Source organism: Callorhinchus milii, unplaced genomic scaffold (assembly GCF_018977255.1).
Source record: "Callorhinchus milii isolate IMCB2004 unplaced genomic scaffold, IMCB_Cmil_1.0 Scaffold1, whole genome shotgun sequence".
Taxonomy (NCBI): domain Eukaryota; kingdom Metazoa; phylum Chordata; class Chondrichthyes; order Chimaeriformes; family Callorhinchidae; genus Callorhinchus; species Callorhinchus milii.
In genome coordinates this window covers 107,033,659-107,053,822 of record NW_024704742.1, presented here as the reverse complement: position 1 = coordinate 107,053,822, position 20,164 = coordinate 107,033,659, and the positions used below count along the sequence as shown (strand labels likewise).

Genomic DNA, 20,164 nt, shown 5'->3' with positions numbered 1-20,164 from the left:
CAGGATATATAAATTGTGACTGTATTTTGTAGATAAACGTTTGCAGCTGCTGTATTTTACACTCCATTGTCCATTTCATGCCAAGATCTAAACTGCAGCAAAATTATCCTTAAGATACGGAAGTGGGCTGAAGACTGAACTGGACAACAAAAAATAGGCCAGCACTGAAATTAATTTTATAATGTACTTCTCAAGTCTATATGCATGGTTTTGACTTTGTTATTAACATTTGGGTCTAATTTTCTGTATTTCCTGACCAGTTTCCTTAATGAGAAACACTATCACCATTTCTGTCAACCTGTGAAAACTCTACTCTGAAGTAGATTGCGTAGGAGTGGAATTTTTGTACATCAGCGGCCATATTTCTGGTTGCAGAAAGACGACCCTATTTGGGCAATCAGATTCCTTATCAAAGAATCTTATTAAGAAATACCACAAATTAGCCCCTTATATATGGGTGGAGTGGGAATTTGGATCACTGGAGGCTCCCCATTGCAGAGTTGGCAATGCCAGAAGCCTGCAGTGTGGGGAGCTGGCTTACGTGTGTTTGATGAGCTGAGTCCAGTCTCAACTTTTCTGCAGCTGCTGCCAAACCACAATGTGGGGAAAAGATCGAGTTCACCCCAACCAGCTGACTGTACAAGCCGACCGCTGAGTATAAACTCATAACCGTCCTTTGGAAATGTGCCTTCATTTCGCGATTGGAATTACTGTTAATAATGGGTTCAGTGTTGAACGTACTTTTGCTCTGCCTTCCCTAAAGTTAAGAATAAAATAAATTACAGGATATCGCTACACGTGAACATTATTGAATAACGTACGAAACTACTGAGTACTTATGAATCCGTACTATTTTTGGAATATCTTAAAAAAGGGTTCGGTTGTTACATTCAGTATTTAGAGGGTTAGTCAGTATCTTCGTGTCAAGGTTAAAACACTTTAATCAGCTGCGTTGAAATGGAATATAATTGGTGCCAGTGATACTATGAATAATATTACAGGCACATTGTAATTTATTACAATTTTAACATTTCTGAAATTGATTTGGATGAGAATATTCAATAATCCTAATTAATTAATGTGTGCGGGCAGAGCTGGCATATGTAGCTCAGTACAGTCGGGTTCATGCTGAACTCCCGACATATCTCACATCCCATGTCTGCGTCGTTGCTATCTTTAACAACATGACTGGCTTTAGAATTGAAATTGAGCAAAGCTCGATCAGACTCACCAGTTATAACAGCTACTGGAACAGCTCAGCAACACTCTGGTACTCTGTACCCTGGGCTCTTTCGTCAGTTCTGTAATTATCTTAGGGTCCTGAATAATTACCTCTGACAATGAGTACAAGATGAGCTGCACTTGTTGCTGGGCTCCCTTGCTGCAATCTTATTAACAAGCAATTCCAGGCAGGGCAAAACCTTGGGCAAGTTTCCTTACTCCACACGCCTAATAATAATCCCTCCAAAACACAAAACAATAATAAATTGGTCATTTTTAATCCACGACTGTTTGTGGGACACTGCTGTGCGCAATTGGCTGCCGCGTTCGCCCACAAATATATTGTCAAAATCACTTCACAGCATATTGCATAAAGCGCTTTGAGATGTTTAGAAGGTGTGAAAAGCGCTATATCAAATACAAGGATTATTATTATATTATTATAATTAGTGGGCTTGGTTATTTTGTGCAGCCATTTCAGATAATGGGAGAAACGATATTTAAGCCATCTATCAACGAGGCTCCTTTCTCTGCACTCTGGCAGTGGGAAGCCATCCCCTCTCAGATGCACGTTTCACCAGTCGAAATGCATTATCACAGGACATTCCCTGTTGGAGCATTCTGTACCAAGATGAATAATGCCAGTTATTCAGGACTCTGAATAGATACGACAGTTAAGGAAACAGCAGTGCTTTTGTTGATTGGAAGATGTATGTTTCTTGTAGTTACATTCTAATCTGTACATACAGAGGATGAACAATGGCAAAGAATGCTGTGTGATTGCTTTATTTCTTCTGGTGAGTTATTGCCAGACTCGCAACTCGCAAGCGGCAATTTAAAACAAATTGCTGTGCAGTTTGCAGTCTCATCTTCCCAGACAGAGAATGTTGGAAGTTTCTGAAAAATATAGCTTGACTATGTCATTTGAAGGACAGTAAGTGAGAGTGACACAATCAAAGAGATTCATGAGAGGACATGATATGCAAAGTTCAATTTTGAATAGCTGGCAATCCGGCAGAATTGAAGTCTCCGCTTCCGTTGCCATATGGAGCAAGAACGTTTGTAACATCATGATCGTGACATGCCTCAATTTACATCACAATCATCTCCCTGTCTGTCACTAAATATTCCACTGAGCGTCACTTACTATAGCATTTAATTTTGAGCTGCTTCTAAATGGGCAAGTCCACATCTTTTGCCATGATGACAAAATCTTGGATACACCATGGTGCTGAGGTAGGAGATGTGCTTTGGGCAGGGTTAATAATAATAATCCTTACATTTGATACGGCCCCTTACCACTTCCTATGTTTCTATAGAATTGTTGATTATTTTTAATTTCTCAGCCAAAATTGTCAAGCTGTTTGGGATGTCCTCCCAACATGAAAGGTGTAAGTTGTATTGTACTGTCGAAACATCTCAAAGCATTTCAGAGAATTTAGTGGGAAATGTAGGGACTGTGTATTTGTAGGCGAAACCAGCAAGTGGCTTGCAAAAACCACTGTCCGATAAATAGCCATGAAAAGAGAACCAAATTTCATCCGAAGGACTGCATTTCCATCAATGTGGCACTCCCCTAGCATTGCACTGGAGTGTCAACCCATGTATGAGCACAAAGTCCTGATATGGAGTTATAACAAGGCCAGAGAGTGGAAGGGAACCCAACAGAACTGAAAAGTGTTTGAAGTTTACAGAATAGGCTCAACCACGAGTAGCAGAAGAATTAGACATCCAGAGAGCTTCTCCTTCCACACGAGGCTGTTTTAAGCAAACGTTTCAAAACATGCGGAACACATGTCTTCAAAAACTAGGACATATTCAGAGTGAAACGTCTGAACTTTTCTGAACAAAAATCCCAGATGGTATGATGTTCATATCCAAAATGATAAAACGCCCTGGGAAACATTCTAAGCAAACATTGGTTACAACTCAATGAAGAAACACTCAAATCCTGAAATGTTAGCCTGTATATATTTTGACATTCAACTGCACATTGCAGCACAGTAAACTCTTTTGCTTTTTCATTAACATTTAGACAAGCTTAGTATTTAGTACTTAGACTTAGTACTTAGTATTTATAGTAAATAGACAATCTGAAGAGCTTGGAAGCCTGGCACTTCCACTGACCTGACTTCAGCAGTCAGTGTGTAATGAAACGTTGAACTGACCTGTTTAGCTCAACCGTTAATAACTTGGCATTTCCAGAGGTGAGGATTTAGCAGCAGCTCAAAGTCAAACTTTTAGAACACACTACAAGTTCGACACAAGTTGAAACATGCTCAATGTCAATAATAATCCTAATATTTGATACAATGTTAAGGACTTGTGGAATCGCTTCACAAGTTTCTGAAAAAGTATAATTACTTTTTTGTAGGCGAAATTCAACAAATATTAAAGAACTAGTGAATTGTAATGCAAATGTAACTTTTAAAAAATGTTGTACAAAGTTCCTATGAGTTCTCAAACTCCCTGCCATTGTATAATAATGAAACACTTAATTTATTGTTTTGATTTTTTCATTTGACTACATTTTTTTTCTTTGGTACAGATAAACAGGGAACATTTTGATAAGGTATTAGTAGAAACAGTGTAGTGTTGTAGCTTTCTCCCGATATTTAATATTAGAAAACAAGGTTTTCTGCCTACTGTGCACTGCACACATAGTCATGAACCTTTGGCCTCAACTCTCGATTTTTTGTTTCCACTAGCCAACTATGCCATGTAAATGAAAACAACCATTATTATTATGTTTAAACCTCCACAAAAATGAATAAATGGCTATTTTGGCTTACAGGGAAGGAGAAAGAACTTTTCACGGAAACTTTCATTTGATAAGGAAAATAATAATAATCCTTGAATTTGATATAGCACCTTATCACGTTGTCAAGACATATAAAAGCGCTTCACAGGATTTTCCAGTAAAGTGCAGTGACTGTGTATTTGTAGATGAACAAAGCAGACAATTTGCACTACAGTAATGTTCCACAATAGCCAATGAAGTCAATAACAGATTTTATTTGGGGGATTGTTGACCAGGACATTGAGCAAAACTCCCTTCTCGTTTCGAAGGTTTCGTCCGGCCTGGGAATTAGTCCTCTCGTTTACGAGGCAAGTGCTCTAATCAATTTGCTACAGGACTCCTTACGTCTGTGTGGGTGTGCATGCATATACATGCATGCAACATGTGTATCTGAAAGGTTAGTCTAGTAAGGACCAACAAAGATCAGTTTGGCCCTCCCTAGTTGATTTTATCAGTGTAACACAATATAGTATCTCTTTTGCAAATGCAATAAGATAAAAGCAGAACATCTCCTGTTAAGTAACATATTTCTAATAATAATAAAACTTCCATTTAATACATCCCTTGCCAAAATATCTGAAAGCACTTCAGACAATGAGTTGTTTTGATGTACAGCGTCTGTTGTTAGGTCAGCAAGTTCTTCTGAGCCAACAATGAAAATGAAATGAAAGACCAATTAATCTGAATTTGGCTGAGGGAAGAATGTTGGCCAGGATAAGCAGTTTCTTTAAAATGGGATCTTTAATGTCCACCCGAGCAGGCAAGTCCTCAGGTTTAAACCTCTTTCAAAGAGCAGCACCTCTGGCAATGCAGTACTAAACTGGGGTATTCACCTAGATTACTGTCTTCGTTTCTGCTGCAGGGCTTGAATCCCATTCTTCAGACCCAGATACAAAAGTACTAGCAACTGAGCAAAACCAGAATATCTGGTATGATCATACAGCACTCAGTACAAAACTTTGAGTATCTAAGTATGTAGCCTCAGCCCCTGACTGTTTAAGTTACCTTTTTATTGCTTCATACTATATGCAATTGTACCATAAACGATCCCAACTGCTCTATAGAAATAACCATTACATCAGAGGGAATATTGGTTCTCTGAGCATCATTAAACACCTGCTCTAGCCACTCTGTTGATCTCTTCCTTTGGTCATCTGTGAATAAATATTTATGTAAGAAGCTGTCTTTCAAATTTGAAGTCTGCTGAAAGCATAATTAAATATTTATGATATTTAAATACAGCAACTTGCATTTATACATCACTATTCACATAAAAGGTTTCAAAGAGATTGTAAGCACTTTGATATTAATCTTAAATGTGTGTCAGCCAGGCTCAGTTGGTAGTACTCTCGTATTTGAGTCAGAAGCTTGCAAGTATGAGAGAACAGAGTGAGGGGAATAGGAAATGTAGAGGCTCATGTGGAGTTGACCATGCGTGTTGGACTCATTGGGCTGAATGACCTATTTCCTCAACTATGTTGGGGCATAGAGATTAGGAGCTCTAAGTCCCAACATAGAGTTACATTCTATCTAGCTCTATGTTGGGACGGTGAGCTCCTATTATAGAGAGCAACGCATCATCTAATGTATACTTCAGATGAGATGCTTAACCAGGGCCCTATCTGCCTGTTCAGGTTTTATTTTCATCAGCCTAAGACATGTGGAAACTCATCACCATACTAGGTATCCAAACTAGAGTTCCAAATATGTCTGTCACTTATGCGTGGAAATTTCCTTGTCCTAGAATGGAATTCACTTTCTCTGCTTGTCCACCTGGGACCACCCTACCCTTTAGGACTTTGGCTTGTAGGTTTGTCTTACAGGAGATGAGTGGGAAGGATCCTCCACCCTGTGACTGCAGGCAGACTGCTCCTCCTAATCCTGCCGAGACTCCAGGCTGGCTGGTCTGTAATCAGCAATGTCCTGGAGAATTGCAACCCGCTTACCTTAGGGACAAATTATTGAGACCACGATAGAGAATTGATCTGATTCCTATATTCTGTTATCCTGAATGTCACCTTGGATCCAACTCGGGGAAAGTGCTTTGAGACTTTTCAATTACATGATAAGGCACTGTATCAAATGCAAATATTATTATTATAGGATTGTTGTAATAAAGAGGAAAACGCAGGTCAATCAGATTGTTCAGAGTTAGCACTTGGAAGTTCAACTAGTGCCAAAAGAATCATCGGCAGTGTAAAACACACCATTACATTCACACCACTTCATTGAGAGGCATTTAAATCAATCACATCTTACTTGAATACTGCAAGATATCTGATATTTCACAGTTACTTGACCTATACAATCACAGTAGCTTGAAATTAAACAAATATGACCTTCTCTATTCATTTGAAGTTCTTCAAACACATTACTTCTTTTTAAACACATTTTCTCTCTATTCTCCCAGTGAAATAATGGGAGAAGTTTAAGAATGTCACATTGCTTTGGGTTGAGCAAGACTCCACATACACTTCACTCTTGTTGTTTTGAATGGGACAAAAGTCACCTTCAGTGCAAAAAAAAAGTGGAGTTATTCAGCAGTTCACCCAATTATAAATGTCCATTGGAAGATTCACTGCATCATAAGGTAACTTTTAAAGACGAGTTAAGATGGTATTTCCCAAATTCATGCATTGGAACATTGACAACAAGAGCAAACATCATCAGCCATCTCAATAACTCATCAACATGCTTTCGGGTGAAACAATGTTGGGAGGGGGTGGGGAGGGTCGCTGCCGAGTGTATACAATTGAGACATTCCCAGAGCAAAATATTAATATGCTAAGTATTAATGGTGATAATTACCACTTCACTTACTGCATAAATGTTGCCCTTATATTGAATTGAGGTGGACAATCTGTTGACATGGGTTAAATTGTATTTTTAAATTGTTAAATTGCATTGTATTTGTANTTTTTCTTTAGCCCACTTATTCTCGCAGTGAATCTATGGCTGGGAGGGTTAACAGGAGTGGAGTGGGAAGAATCTCTGCTCCCAGAGACCAGTCTGTTTCTCCAAGTCCGACTAATAAGCGAGGCTGCCTGTCTGTCATCAACAGGGCCCTGCAGTACTATGGACCCGACTGGCTCAGGAACCGGACAACCTAGATGTTGACTCGATTCCAATATTCCATTAACAAGCCAGCTCAACTCCAAAGAGATTCCACTTAACTCTCTCCCACCGCGCCCCCACGCAGACACACACGCACACATAGGAGAACAGTCCCAAGTTGGTCCGGAAATATTAATGCTTAACCCTGAAAATAGAGTAAAGTTGAAACCTGCTGAGTGTCACTAGCACATATAGGCACAAACATCAAACGGTCACATAACACCACTGCGTCAAGACAACAGCCTTTAGAAGTACATTTGATGAGTCCTTTACATACATGCTGTCTATTTATGTACACAAGAAGGTTGGGGCAAGGGAAGACTATCAGCTCATCAGGTTTGACCTATCATTCAGGTCCAGCTGATCAGGCCACTTTCAGCTCCACTTTATTTCCAGGGTTAAACTATAAGGTACAAGAATCGAAACTAAATGGAAGCACAGCCCAAAATTCTCTTCAGATGTAAATGGAAATTTGTCTGAAAGAAATGCAAAGTACGGATTTTTTTCTGATTAACTACCAAAAAATATCTATTTAAGGATGTGAGAGGTTAGGGTGCTGAGTTTCCCCTGCCACTTCAACTGGACAACAGTTTTATTTTGTTAAAATCAATAAATTGCAGCCACAAAGCAAAAAGTCACATCTACTTTATGATGTGTTAACACTTTTGGAAATAGTGTGCTACTGAAAGCTCCTTCATTGACTGACTCTTCAAGTGGCAGCAAAAAACACCCACTTACTCAGCAGGATTTAAAGAATTTCTGTTCTGAAGATCTGCCTGTTAAGCTCAGTGACATGTATCTGTTACAGTATTAGACTAGTATTCTGTCAATTAGTTAAGAGCGATCCAGTAGCCATGTGAAGTTACTGAGATGTCAAGTTTCCATTGGTTATTTGAGACCCTGGAATAAACTGTGTTTACACCCACAACCTAGACTCTTGTTAAAAAGAGAAGAAGATATCAATCCCCAGCAGGTTACTCAGTATTTGAGGAGAAAGACAAGTTAACATCTCATAATCTACGGAATAGTCTTAGCCAAAATTAGCCGAGTCTTGGCCCATTTCTTCCATATGCTGATTTACCTGTTGTGCCGTTTTGACATTTTCCCTGTATATTTCAGATTTCCAACATTTATTTTTATTCTGAGATCTAATGTTGGATTCTACAGGCTATAAAGTCAAAGAATATTTGTAGCAAAAAATAACACTGAATTTCCATTTCCTCTGTAGACTTGGGACTACCAAAAAAATCGTTTCCCTGAACTTCTTCTGGATGGTTGGGTTTTTATTCCTTTTCTTTCAATATATAATGCAGTCAAGAGAGGGCTTGAAACTAAAATGTCAGTCTCATCCTTGAATGGATCTTGATGGCATCTTTGGAATTGACCCCATAATTGACAAGTCAATTCAGGCCATTTCTAGATTACAATGTCCTCTAGAGATTGACTACTGTTTTATAATCTAATGCAAAATAAATCACTGCTTCAGTTCATATGACAGATACCAGTGATGCCCTAACCTGAAAAGAAGTTGAGAAAACAAATGTATAAGAAGAGTTTGAGAACCACAAATAAAGCACTTACCTATGTAAAGTGAGGAATCCCTTTTCCGTACATGGTCATCAATGTAAGAGACGCCCAGTGGCTGAATGGGAGTTGCACCGGCCCCAATTATAACCTGAGCCACAATCACTAACACGTACATCATGTTTGTTGTCTCTGTTTCCGCGCAGCTTTTCAGATTCTTCTCTATTGACATTTGCACTTCCTCCAAGGACAGATTTGCAGAGCAGGTGTCTTTTAGTACTGATGTATCCACCTTCTTGTATTGATATTGATGGCTTAGGAATTCAGGCAACGCACAAAACAAAGACCCAATGGCCATTATGATCCCACCACAGCCTATCAGCCGTGGTCGGTGTCCCTTGCCACCAAAGTAGCTCACCAACAAAATTATCATAAGGTTTCCGATCTCAAAGCTACTTGCGATTACTCCTAGTTCTGTGCTTTGCAGGTCAAATCGCCGTTCCAGGGTTGTCAGAATACTAACCTGTCAAACACATGAGAAAAGTACTGTCAGTATGCATAGGAAGAAATCTGTGCTAAAACACAACAAACTGGTTTTGTCACTTTTTGTGTGTTTTTTTGGGACGGCTGAGTGTACCAAACATACAGAAACCCATCACCATGGTTAAGAGTATCCAAACTATTGCTCTTCATGTCCAGGCCTGGATGTTCTCTAACTCCATCAAGCTACGATACAGTCAAGCCTATTGTTGCTGAAATTGGAAGGGAAGGACTATTGTGACTGTCATAGAACACTGTAATTTCAACGTACAGTCCAAGCGTTTCTAGCTGCTGATTCCGCCTTCTGAGTAGAAAAATTTATGTAGGTAATACAATTGAACAGCTTCAATACCCTGTTTGAGCAATTTCCATGAAACTGCAGTCAAGAATGTTTTTTTGTTATTTCTGGAGGAATTTTCGTATCTACGTGCAATCGATTTCTCCAGTGCACTTGTAATCAGTCACACAGAGGCACAATTTTGGTCAAATTTCGTATTTTGATAAAAGATTTTTACTACCTGTCAGGCAAGCCAATCTGTGCAAGAATATATGATGCTTTATATGCAATTAACGTTGAGGAGGAGATGAAGAGAACCATTATGTAGAATACTGAGAGATTAGAACTTAAATTACCCTGATAAATGCAATTTCCAACAATCTTTCCTTTCATACTGGAACTGCCTTTAACACTTTGGAACTAAAGGCTGATAACAAAGGCACTCTGCAATTTCTCCTACTTTTTACAATACAAGTCTAGAGTCCAGGACAATTCATGTGCGGGGCTGTGACTGCAGGATATGGCTCCCACTTCCTGCCTTATGACAATTCTGAGGAATAGAATAACAAGACTGTTAACCTTTGAGTTGCTACAACACTGGGAGGAGCTCCCATGACCTTAGAAATTCACAGTCTACAAAAATCTCAGGGTTTAAGAGATGCAGTGACTAAGTCAACAACTTTAGCTGTTAGATCCACAATGGAACCACAATCAGTACCTAATGGTTCAAATATGACGCACAGATAATTACGCTCCCTTTGAATATTTGGAAGCTTCTGAATCACTATAATTATTCTTAAAGTGAGGAAAGTTGGATTACAAGTCCATTAAAATAAATGTAGCTACATTTCAAAATTATGAACTGGTTCCAAACTTTTCACAATAATTTGAATTGTTCAGAAGTCGCAGTTTGTCACTAATTTTTCCATTGAGTAAAACCTTAAAATGATCACACATATTCCTGATCAAATGAAGAGCTATTGCTTTGAAAGGAGTTTTCTTCAATACCAAAAGGAAATGACCGGGTTAATTTACATCAATTCAGACTGAATAGAAACATCATAAAAAGATATTTTAGGCTGACATTATATCCTGCATAACAATAAGAGAAGCCAAGAATATTGGATAAGTACTTTGTCACTTAATTTTGGGAGCAAGCAGTACAGTGTTGTTTCAAGAGGAAAAAGAAATGTGAGGTGAGTTCTTGCTCTTTTATTTCCATGTCAATCGTGCCTATCCCTTTCGCGCAAGACTTCAATTGCTTTGTTCAACCTTTGGCACTTATTGAATCCATTCTATAACCTTTTTCAATGTTGCCACTTGGTAGAAAGATAAACACACCCACATCATACTGAGCGAGATTTTCAATTCCAATACAGTGCACTCATTCTACTTCATTATTCCTATATATCAGACTGAGGTTGACAAATTAAGGAAAGCAAAGGAAAGTAGCTGTGTTATTGGTGCCTTTCTGATCTAAACTGTGTTTCTGTCAACAAGTGTTAATAATAATCCTTGCATTGATACTGTATCATGTTGTTGTGACACTTCAAAGCGCTTCACAGAATTTTACTGTAAAATGTAGTGACTGTGTATTTGTAAGTAAACACAGCAGTCAATTTGCGCACAACAATGTGCCACAAACAGCCACAAAGTAGATAACTAATTTTTTTTAAATCCAAATGCATGATCGAACATCATTGTGACCAGCCATATGGGGTAATTTCACCCACAAAATACACAGTCACTTCACTTCAGTAAATCATGTGAATCACTCTGAGACATCCTCCCAATGAGAAAGGTGCTATATCAAATGCAAGCTTTATTAAGTTACCAAAGTGCTGCTACTACCTATGGAACTGCGCCCCAATGGGTCTCATTGACAGGACAGAATGGAGGACAAAACTAAATATTCATCCTTGTTCATTCACTGAGGTGCAAAGTACTATATGATAATTCAAAACTGCTCTGTACGATTTGATGATTCAAACCATAGAGTTGGAAACTGTGAGTTGGAAACAACTCTATGGTTGACAGTTTCAGTTCACAAACAGGGTGGAAGAACAGCAATAATCATAAGTCATAGAATATAACCAACCATCACAAAATGAGGGGGGGAAATGTGATAATTGGGAGGAATGATCATTATCACATCACGTATTGTATTTCTCTCCCCCAATTCCCCCACACATGATAATGTTTAGCTAAATTGAACTTCCTTTCTCAATATTCACAAGCATCTTACACCCTAACAAAATAAATATATTCAGAGCACCTCATCTGTCAAAACGTATCAAAGCACATCACAGTAATTATTGTGAGTGTTTCTACCGTGTTTTCTGTTACTGTTTCTTTGTAAACACTTACTCTGTGCACAGCAATGCCCCACAAAAGCTATGAGGTGAGTGACTAACTTTTCAAGGGGGCAGTTGGCAGGACACCCAGGAGAAACTCCCTTCTCTTTTCAAATCGTGCCATGGTACTTTCAACATCCACTTGAACAGGCAGAAGCGGTACAGACCTTGGTTTAACATGTTAACAGCCGACAATGCATCACTGATTATACTATATTTAAAATAAAATACAAATATATTAAGAAGAACAGGATATATGTGTAACTAGTATTTTTTAATTGACAGTAAGTAAAAGACACCATGAAATAACAAAAACAACATCGCTGGTTGGGCAATTGTCAGGAATGATAAATATATACGCACCAGAAAAGTTCTCAGTATGTTTAAAAAACAGCCTTTAAAGGCCTACTGAATGATTGGGTTTCAAGTGCAATAAATTACAACAAGAATGTAACATAGGAACAAGAGTAGGCTGTGTAGTGCATCAAACTTATTCCACCATTAAGTCTACTGGAACATATATAAAGCTATTTGTCCTATAAAGTCCACTTTATCTACACACTGGGTATAATCCACTCTGTCATGAACTCCACCCACTACTTAATCTCCTGAGGGAAAGTTCTTTAACATTTCTCCCTGAGCCTCATTATAAAGAGCAGCAAAAATACAAAACAAGCAGGGACTTGGGATTTGATGTGGAGTTTATTTAAGAACATCAAAGAAGCTTGACTGCTGTCAAGATCACTGCCTTAGCTTTCTCTTTTGAAAGATCCACAAAAGTGATTACGGATCACTCGTAGCAGCAGAGAGTAATGCCTTCTAACAATCTAGTTCCCCAATGGAAAAAGGTCTACGGCACAAAGCTGTCCTCCATTCATCACTACAGGTTTTGAGGGAAGCAGCTGGTGGACTGGTAGCTTTCATTACCATCTCTGTGAAGAGTTAGCTGCCTAACACATGACATCATGGGTGTCAGCCTGGCTCAGTTGGTAGTACTCACCTCTGAAAAAGGTTGTGGCTTCAAAGCTCTATATTAGGATTTCAAACACATCATCTAGGCTGTAGTGCAATGCTGAGGGAGTGATGCATTGTCAGAGGGGCGTCCTTTGAATGAGACATGAAAGCCAGGTCCAGCCTGTCTGCTCAGGTGGACATTAGAGATCTCTTGGCGCTGCTTAAAAAGAGAGGGAGTTTCTCCCGGCTAAAGAAACACCCAAATAAAATTGTTTTTTCACTTGGGATTTTGCTGTGTGCAGATTGCCTACAAAATACACAGCTCCTACATTTTACAGTAAATCCTGTAAAATGCTTTGAGATATTTCAATGGTATGATAAGGTGCAACCTCAAATATAAAGATTTTTATTATCAGTCACAACATCATGCTTCATTGCAGGCCGCAAATTGCTTCTCTCAAGAGTCTTCTCCATAATAATAATCCTTGCATTTGGTATAGCATCGAAAGTGAATTGACAGTTTTCATCTACAAGTGTTACACATTGGATGTTAGAGTTTTGCTGTCTGATGCCATGGTAGATAAAATTTCATTATCATTGCACAGGATACATATTTATAAGAACGGAGTAGGCAAATTGGTCCCTTAAACCGCTCTCACTTACAGGTGCTGCCTCACAATTAAACTTTAAGAACATAAGAGCAGGAAAAGGCTATGAAGCCCATCAAACCCTCAGGCGATGCACAGATTACCGAATAAAGAATTTCACTGCACCCAATCTATCATTACTCAAACCATAAATTCAACCAAGCAAAAACTCTAGAAAATGATTCTGCCTCCAAATCACTACTATTCAAATCTATTCTCCTTCGCTTCAAAGATAATGTTCTTCCTCTTTCTCATGGCTCCTGAGATGAGGAAATTATTGTGTCCTATGGAGATGGTATAGATACATTTATTTTCATAATGATCTTCATATTTTCTATAAGCCTTTCATGTCAGAAGGTTGTCTCAAAGCACTTCATAGGATATACTGTAAAGTTTAGTGACTATGTGTTTTTCGGGCAAATGCAGCAGCTAATTTGCACACAGCAATGACAGCCATGACACGAATTACCAATTTTATTTGGGTGATTGATAGCTAGACACCAAGAAGAGAAAAACTCCCTTCTCTTTTCGAAAAGTGCCATGGGATTCTTAACAACCAAATGAATAGGCACGGTTTACATTTCATCTGAAGTGTGGCACCTCGATAATGCATCATATCCCTAACACTGCATTGAAATATTAGCTTAGACTGTATGAGTTCCTCCGGGTCTGGCCTCCTCTTTGTCCCCCGAGTCCTCCGCTCCAACCACCCTTCAGCCACTGTGCCCCGAGGCTATGGAATTCGCTTTCTCACTCCCTTCTCCTCGCTTCCTCTCTTCCAATTTTCAGGTCTCTGCTGAAGACCATTCTTTTCAACCGCACCTTTGGTCACCTTCCTCCCCCTCCCCCTGGCTCGGCCCCGGGATCCGTTGCTGTGAAGCGCTCTGAGATGCCGTCCGGCGTGGAAGGCGCTATATAAATCTAAGTTGTAGTTGTTATGAGTTCCAAATCCCAACATGGAGTTTGAACCCACAACTTTCTGACTCAGAGGAAGCTAGATATTCACATGAGGGAAAAGGGAATGAAACGTTATGGGAACGGGTAAGGACTTGGTATAGGCTCAAGTAGAGTATAAAGTTGGGCTGAATGACCTTGTTTCCATGATATAAATCTAGGAAAATGCATTCATCTGAATCTACACCAATATCTTTATCATTTAGTTCAAGTAGATGAAAAAAAAGATTGAGTTTATGAGGAATAGAGTATATGATTTTTTGCTTTGCAGCTGATCAGTTGGATTGCAAAGATCTTTTCTAGTTCGATATATATCCTCAAGCAAACACGTACATTGTACTTTTTTGAAATGGTTAACAACTGCCTTAGCACCACTACTTTTGCTGAGAATCTATTCAACACCTTTAGCAAGAGAATACTTACAACAACCACCACCTGTTAAAACCCTCCCTTGCCACTGGGAAGATATTGACATTTTTGTAGCAGACACTGATTCCAGGTGATATCTGAGTGATGTGCCACTTTGCACCACTGAACTTCACTCTTTGCCTCAGGGTTCTGCTGTGATTGGTACAAGTGAGTGGACATTACCAGCAACAACACCCAAACCACATGCTCTTCTGACTGATCACTGTGAAAACCTTAACATCTTCGCAGCCATTGGGAAATGATCCTAATTTAACATGTAGGTCACCTTCACCTTCTAGCTGGTCGGTGCATAAATATAGCAGAGCGATAACTAACTAAGGGACACTGCAATCTTATCTGCAAAAGAGTAAGGGTACACAGTCATTGTGAAACCCACCTATTGCTACTTTAATCAGATTTCAGACAAGTCTTGAGTGTGGCCACCAAACACTATCAGTGCCATGATTGTGCAATGTCATTTGGGGGAGTATAAATAAAATGGTGTTTTTCAACCTTGTCATTAATGTTCCTGCAAGAATTCATAATACATTAGGCTGAGATGAAAAGGCAACTTGATTTGAATTCATCGTTCCCAATTACTAACATTTCCCATTACAGCATTAAACTATGTCTTATATTAATCCCATGTTCTGGCCACACGCTCTCCCTTGTGACTCGTTCCTACTCTGTGAAACTGTTAGTCTGATTTGGATATTATCCTCTGCGTAAAGTTTCTTTATCCTAAAATTTCCCTTCACAATCCCTCAACCTGCAACCTCATGTCTTGTTTCCTGGGCATTTTTGAAGCTATCATTCCAGTTTACCTACTTCTCCATTAGCTGTTTTATCTACCTCTATAAGATCTCCTTTGAGAGGTCTCTATTCAAGGCTGAAGAGCTCCAGCTTATCTAGTTATTCCTTACTGCTTGATCCTCTAACGCTGAGGATCAGCCCCGTCGCACTCATTGGCTCTGCCTCTAGGACCTGTTCTGTGCTGCTATATTGAATGCAGAACATTATGCAATATGCTGAACATAGAGCGGCTATCTATATTTTACCATCAAAGTGCTGCTACTGCTGCTCAACAGGTCTGCTGATATCTCGAAGATGGCATTGCTATACATTTCGTACACAAAATATACAGTTAATTCACTCTAGAGTATATTCTGTGCAGGGCTTTGAGACGTCTCGAAGATGTGATAAGGCACTATATCAAATGCAAGGACTATTATATATATTTATACTAATAAAACGATGATGTCTATCTGCACTTCAAGAAGGATCTCAATAACCGATTGATATTGAGACATGATTTATACCTCACCAGAAAGGTCTTGCATCTGCCAGTGACATGGGCATATTTGTTTTCAGGTATCTCTTATCGTTTGTGAGTTATGATCCAAAATGTATTTCAGTTTTGTGTTTTTCACTGCAGTTACACCTGGTAGCCACCGGGTCAAAGTGGCGCTGTGGCATCCTGCGGCACGGAGCACGTACAGAGCCAAGCAGCGGAAACAAACTAACAAGCACAGACGAAGCTAAGCCGCGGCAACAACAACAAAATTACATTTTTAAAGAGTCTTTCACGTCGGGAGGACGTCCCAGTGATTATAAATTATACATCATTATAAAGCTGCCTAAACAGAAATCAAGTCTTTCAAAGATAAGTAAAAATGCTAGACAAAAATGCCCATTACATAAAACTGAAGGAAAAAGAACAGCGCGGCTACACTTCAATGCTGAAAGGACTGCAACAGCGCGGCAAAATGAGTTGCCCACTCAAAGAACAGCACGGCCAAAATGAGTCCTCCCACAGGAGTCCTCCCAGATGAGTATAGATAAAGATGAAATGTCTGTCTGTGTATCAATCTACATTCCATATTGGATCTTTTGGTTGCAAGCGAAGCTGCAATGGGTACAGCTAATATATATACACACAAACAACAGTCTCACTAAAAAAGAGTAAACCAAATCCTGTTCAACCCAACAGGGTAAGGAGATGGGTCCAATTATCTTTGTATGATTTGCTTGTTTTCCTTATGTTTTCACAGCGCACAGTGTTAGTGGAGGGTGGGGGGGAGGTAGGTGTTAGCAGCGTGTTTAACTCCCAGTGTTCTGTATTCTGGTGTTCTGACAAAAATATCACAGTGGTACTAAAGTACACAGGAAGAATTCTAGTAAATATTGACACCATTGGCAAAACTACAGGCAAACATTTATTAATGTTGGCATTAGAACCAACACGTATTGTGGAAATAAATCTCTCCACACGTTTGGTAAAAGTAATCACCTTCCCTGGGCAGCAAACATAACAAAATATTAGTTACGGTAACTTTCCAACTAGTAATTTTTGGATGGGGAGTTAGCTGCACATTTTGTACCTGAAGTGGAACACACCTGACCCCATCTCTGTGAGCCAGTTGTGATTTGTTTACTGGCAAAGTTTTGCCAAAAGTACAAACTGAATCCTAACTTGTTTAAAGGAAGCAGTGTACCATCATTGCTAGTGGCACAGCCTCCAACAAATCAGGAATTCCACTTCTCACTCTGAATTGCTCTCACCCATGGCTGAATTACAAGAAAGCAGAGTTCTGCTCCTTTGCTCAACCATCTGATACCAGTTTTTCATTATTAAAGAGCTGAGGGTGTGGCCTATGCTCCAATAATATTAAGAGATGAAATTCTGTCGACAAGGTTAGTTACCAAACTCAGTGGTATAAATTTGTAATGGCATTTCCCTGCTATAAACGCACATCACCAAGCTCTGCACCTATACTGACTGGTGGATTTCGTCTCCTAGCATCCTTTAGCAATGGCTCAGTGATCCAATGAAAATCTAAGCCACAGGCTACAGGTTTTGTGTTGGATTAACCGATCTCAGCTGTGGCCAAGGTATGGCGGATGCAATTAGGCTCAGCACTCTGAGCAAGTGAGGGAGAAATCAGCCAGGGTTCCTGCTCCTGATATGTATTCGCTGGAAGATACAGGTTTGTGGATGTCGGATGAGGGCAGTACCAAGCTCAACCGAAATGTCCACTGCATGATTGAATGCGATGCTAACTCTGATTGTCAACGCATGGTCAATTGTGTGATGTACTAGAGTGTGTGTGACTAGCGCTCAGCTGGGAGAAATCAAGTTTGTTGTTACTGTTTGATGTAATAATTATGAAATGCTGCCTGAAAAGGAGTGTAGGATTGGATGAGAGTGGAGAATATATATACAGTATATTGTATATAGAAAATTGAGAAAGGTCCAATGGAGCGCCCAAAGATAGTTCTCTTTTTCTTGGTAAGATTGAAAATGTAGTATTTCTGAAAACTCACACCATCCAAATCTGTAAACTGGCCAAGGATCAAAGCATTTTACCCAGTAAAAGCAGATCAGATTTTTACTGCTCCCATTTGCCTGGATTGATTCAATGGGCAGTCCACCTCCTTGATGGTCTCAAGACTGGGACCCAATGTTTTGAGCTGAGTTAGCTGGTCTCGAAACCGATTTCATGTCAGCTGTGCAGGAATTATAGCACTCATTTAAGTGTAGATTGAACTCTTAAAAGAAAAGCACGTCAAATGGACGCTAACCGTGTGGTTTAACAGGGGACGTGGCTTGATCCCCACACACAGACATTCCCCCTGGATGTGATGAGATTCATTGACACAGTGCAAACGTACCCCCTGAGAATGATCTCTGTGCACCCTGATCTCATCCATTTGAAAATAAAATGCGGTCACTCAATCCCACGACTCTTTGTGGGACACTACTGAAGCGGTTTGAGACGTCTCAACGACGTGATAAGCCACTATATAACAACAACAACAACAACAACTTGGATCTATATAACTCCCTCCGCGCCGGACGGCGTCTCGGGAGCGCTTCACAGTTTAGGGTCCCGGGGCCGAGCCGGGGTGGGAGTGGTGGGAAGGTGACCAAAGGCGCGGTCAAAAAGGTCAAAAGCAAGGATTATTATTATTATTATTAGTCTGGACCACAAGTGGTAGGACTCTGGTAACCAGTCAGTCCCGGTACAACAGAGGTGTTGTGGATCCAGTCCACAGGCTCTCACTGGGGAGGTGTTTAATCTGCGGTGTACACACTGAAGCAGTTTACAGAACAGTCACTGTGCAGCGCGCACAAAACCCGGACAAGTGGGAGTTTCAACGTGGGGTGTTTTTTTTTGGGGGGGGAGGAGGTGGGGGAGAGGAGGAGGTGGAAGGGGGGGGGGGGGGGGGAGCAATCAATGATTGTAATACAGCGCAACTCAATTCCCTGTCGTTAACATGCACTCCTCGCTACTGATGCTGCACAAGGTGGGGGGGGGGGGGTGTGTGTGTGGGGGGGGGGGGGGGTGTATGGGTGTGTGTGGGGGGGTGTGTGTGGGGTGTGTGTGTGGGTGTGTGTGTGTGTGGGGGGGGGTGTGTGGGGTGTGTGTCTGTGTGTGTGGGGGGTGTCTGTGTGTGTCTGTGTGTGTGTGGGGTGTCTGTGTGTGTGTGTGCGGGTGTCTGTGTGTGTGTGTGCGGGGGGGGGGTGTCTGTGTGTGTGGGGGTGTGTGTGTGGGTGTGTGTGTGTGTGGGGGGGTGTGTGTGGGGTGTCTGTGTGTGTGTGTGTGGGGTGTCTGTGTGTGTGCGGGGGGGGGGGTGTCTGTGTGTGTGGGGGTGTGTGTGTGTGGGTGTGTGTGTGTGTGTGGGGGGGGTGTGTGTGTGTGGGGGTGTGGGGGTGTGTGTGTGTGGGGGGGGGGTGTGTGTGTGTGTGTGTGTGGGGGTGTGGGGGTGTGTGTGTGTGTGGGGGGGTGTGTGTGTGTCTGTGTGTGTGGGGTGTGTGTGTGTGTGTGGGGGGGGGTGTCTGTGTGTGTGTGGTGTGTGTGTGTGTGGGGGGGGGTGTGTGTGTGTGTGGGGGGGGTCTGTGTGTGGGGGGGGGGGGGTGTCTGTGTGTGTGTGTGGGGGGTGTGTGTGGGGGGGGGGTGTGTTCTTGGGTGTGTGTGTGGGGGGGGGGGGGGCAGTGACAGCAGCACTCACCAGGTAGGCGCCGCTGATGCCCTGGATCAGCATCAGCAAACACTCCGCCACCAGGAACGTGCGGATGTCGGCAAAGCAGGACGGGCCGGTGCCGGCCCCCGGGCCGCATATCAGGCACGAGATTCAAAGGCTGGATGGAACATTTTATTTAATGCTTTGCCCCAGGGTTCAGCAGTGAATCCTTGCATTCTCCCCCTTCTAAGTTAATTCTCAATCTTGTCTCATTTCCCAAGACCCTGGGTTAGACTATGAGTTTCCTTGACTTGATGCCAATTCAATTTATTTTTTATTTCTGTGAGGAGAAAGGTCGTCTCTCCCATATGCACCACATTTAAGAATTATCACCAGTCAGCCAGCA

General features: G+C 40.9%; 1 protein-coding gene across 1 annotated transcript in view; it reads right to left on the bottom strand.

Moving 5' to 3' along the window:
* The window catches only part of LOC103178401 (solute carrier organic anion transporter family member 3A1-like), a 195,211-nt gene extending 175,304 nt beyond the window's left edge, over positions 1 to 19,907 (bottom strand). Inside the window, exons 1-2 of the mRNA XM_007893117.2 lie at positions 19,807 to 19,907; positions 8,717 to 9,182 (exon numbers count right to left, since the gene is read on the bottom strand). Coding sequence (XP_007891308.2) covers positions 8,717 to 9,182; positions 19,807 to 19,839 — 499 coding nt within the window. The 5' untranslated portion in view covers positions 19,840 to 19,907. The remainder of the gene's footprint in view (positions 1 to 8,716; positions 9,183 to 19,806) is intronic.
* Positions 19,908 to 20,164: the final 257 nt, after the last annotated feature.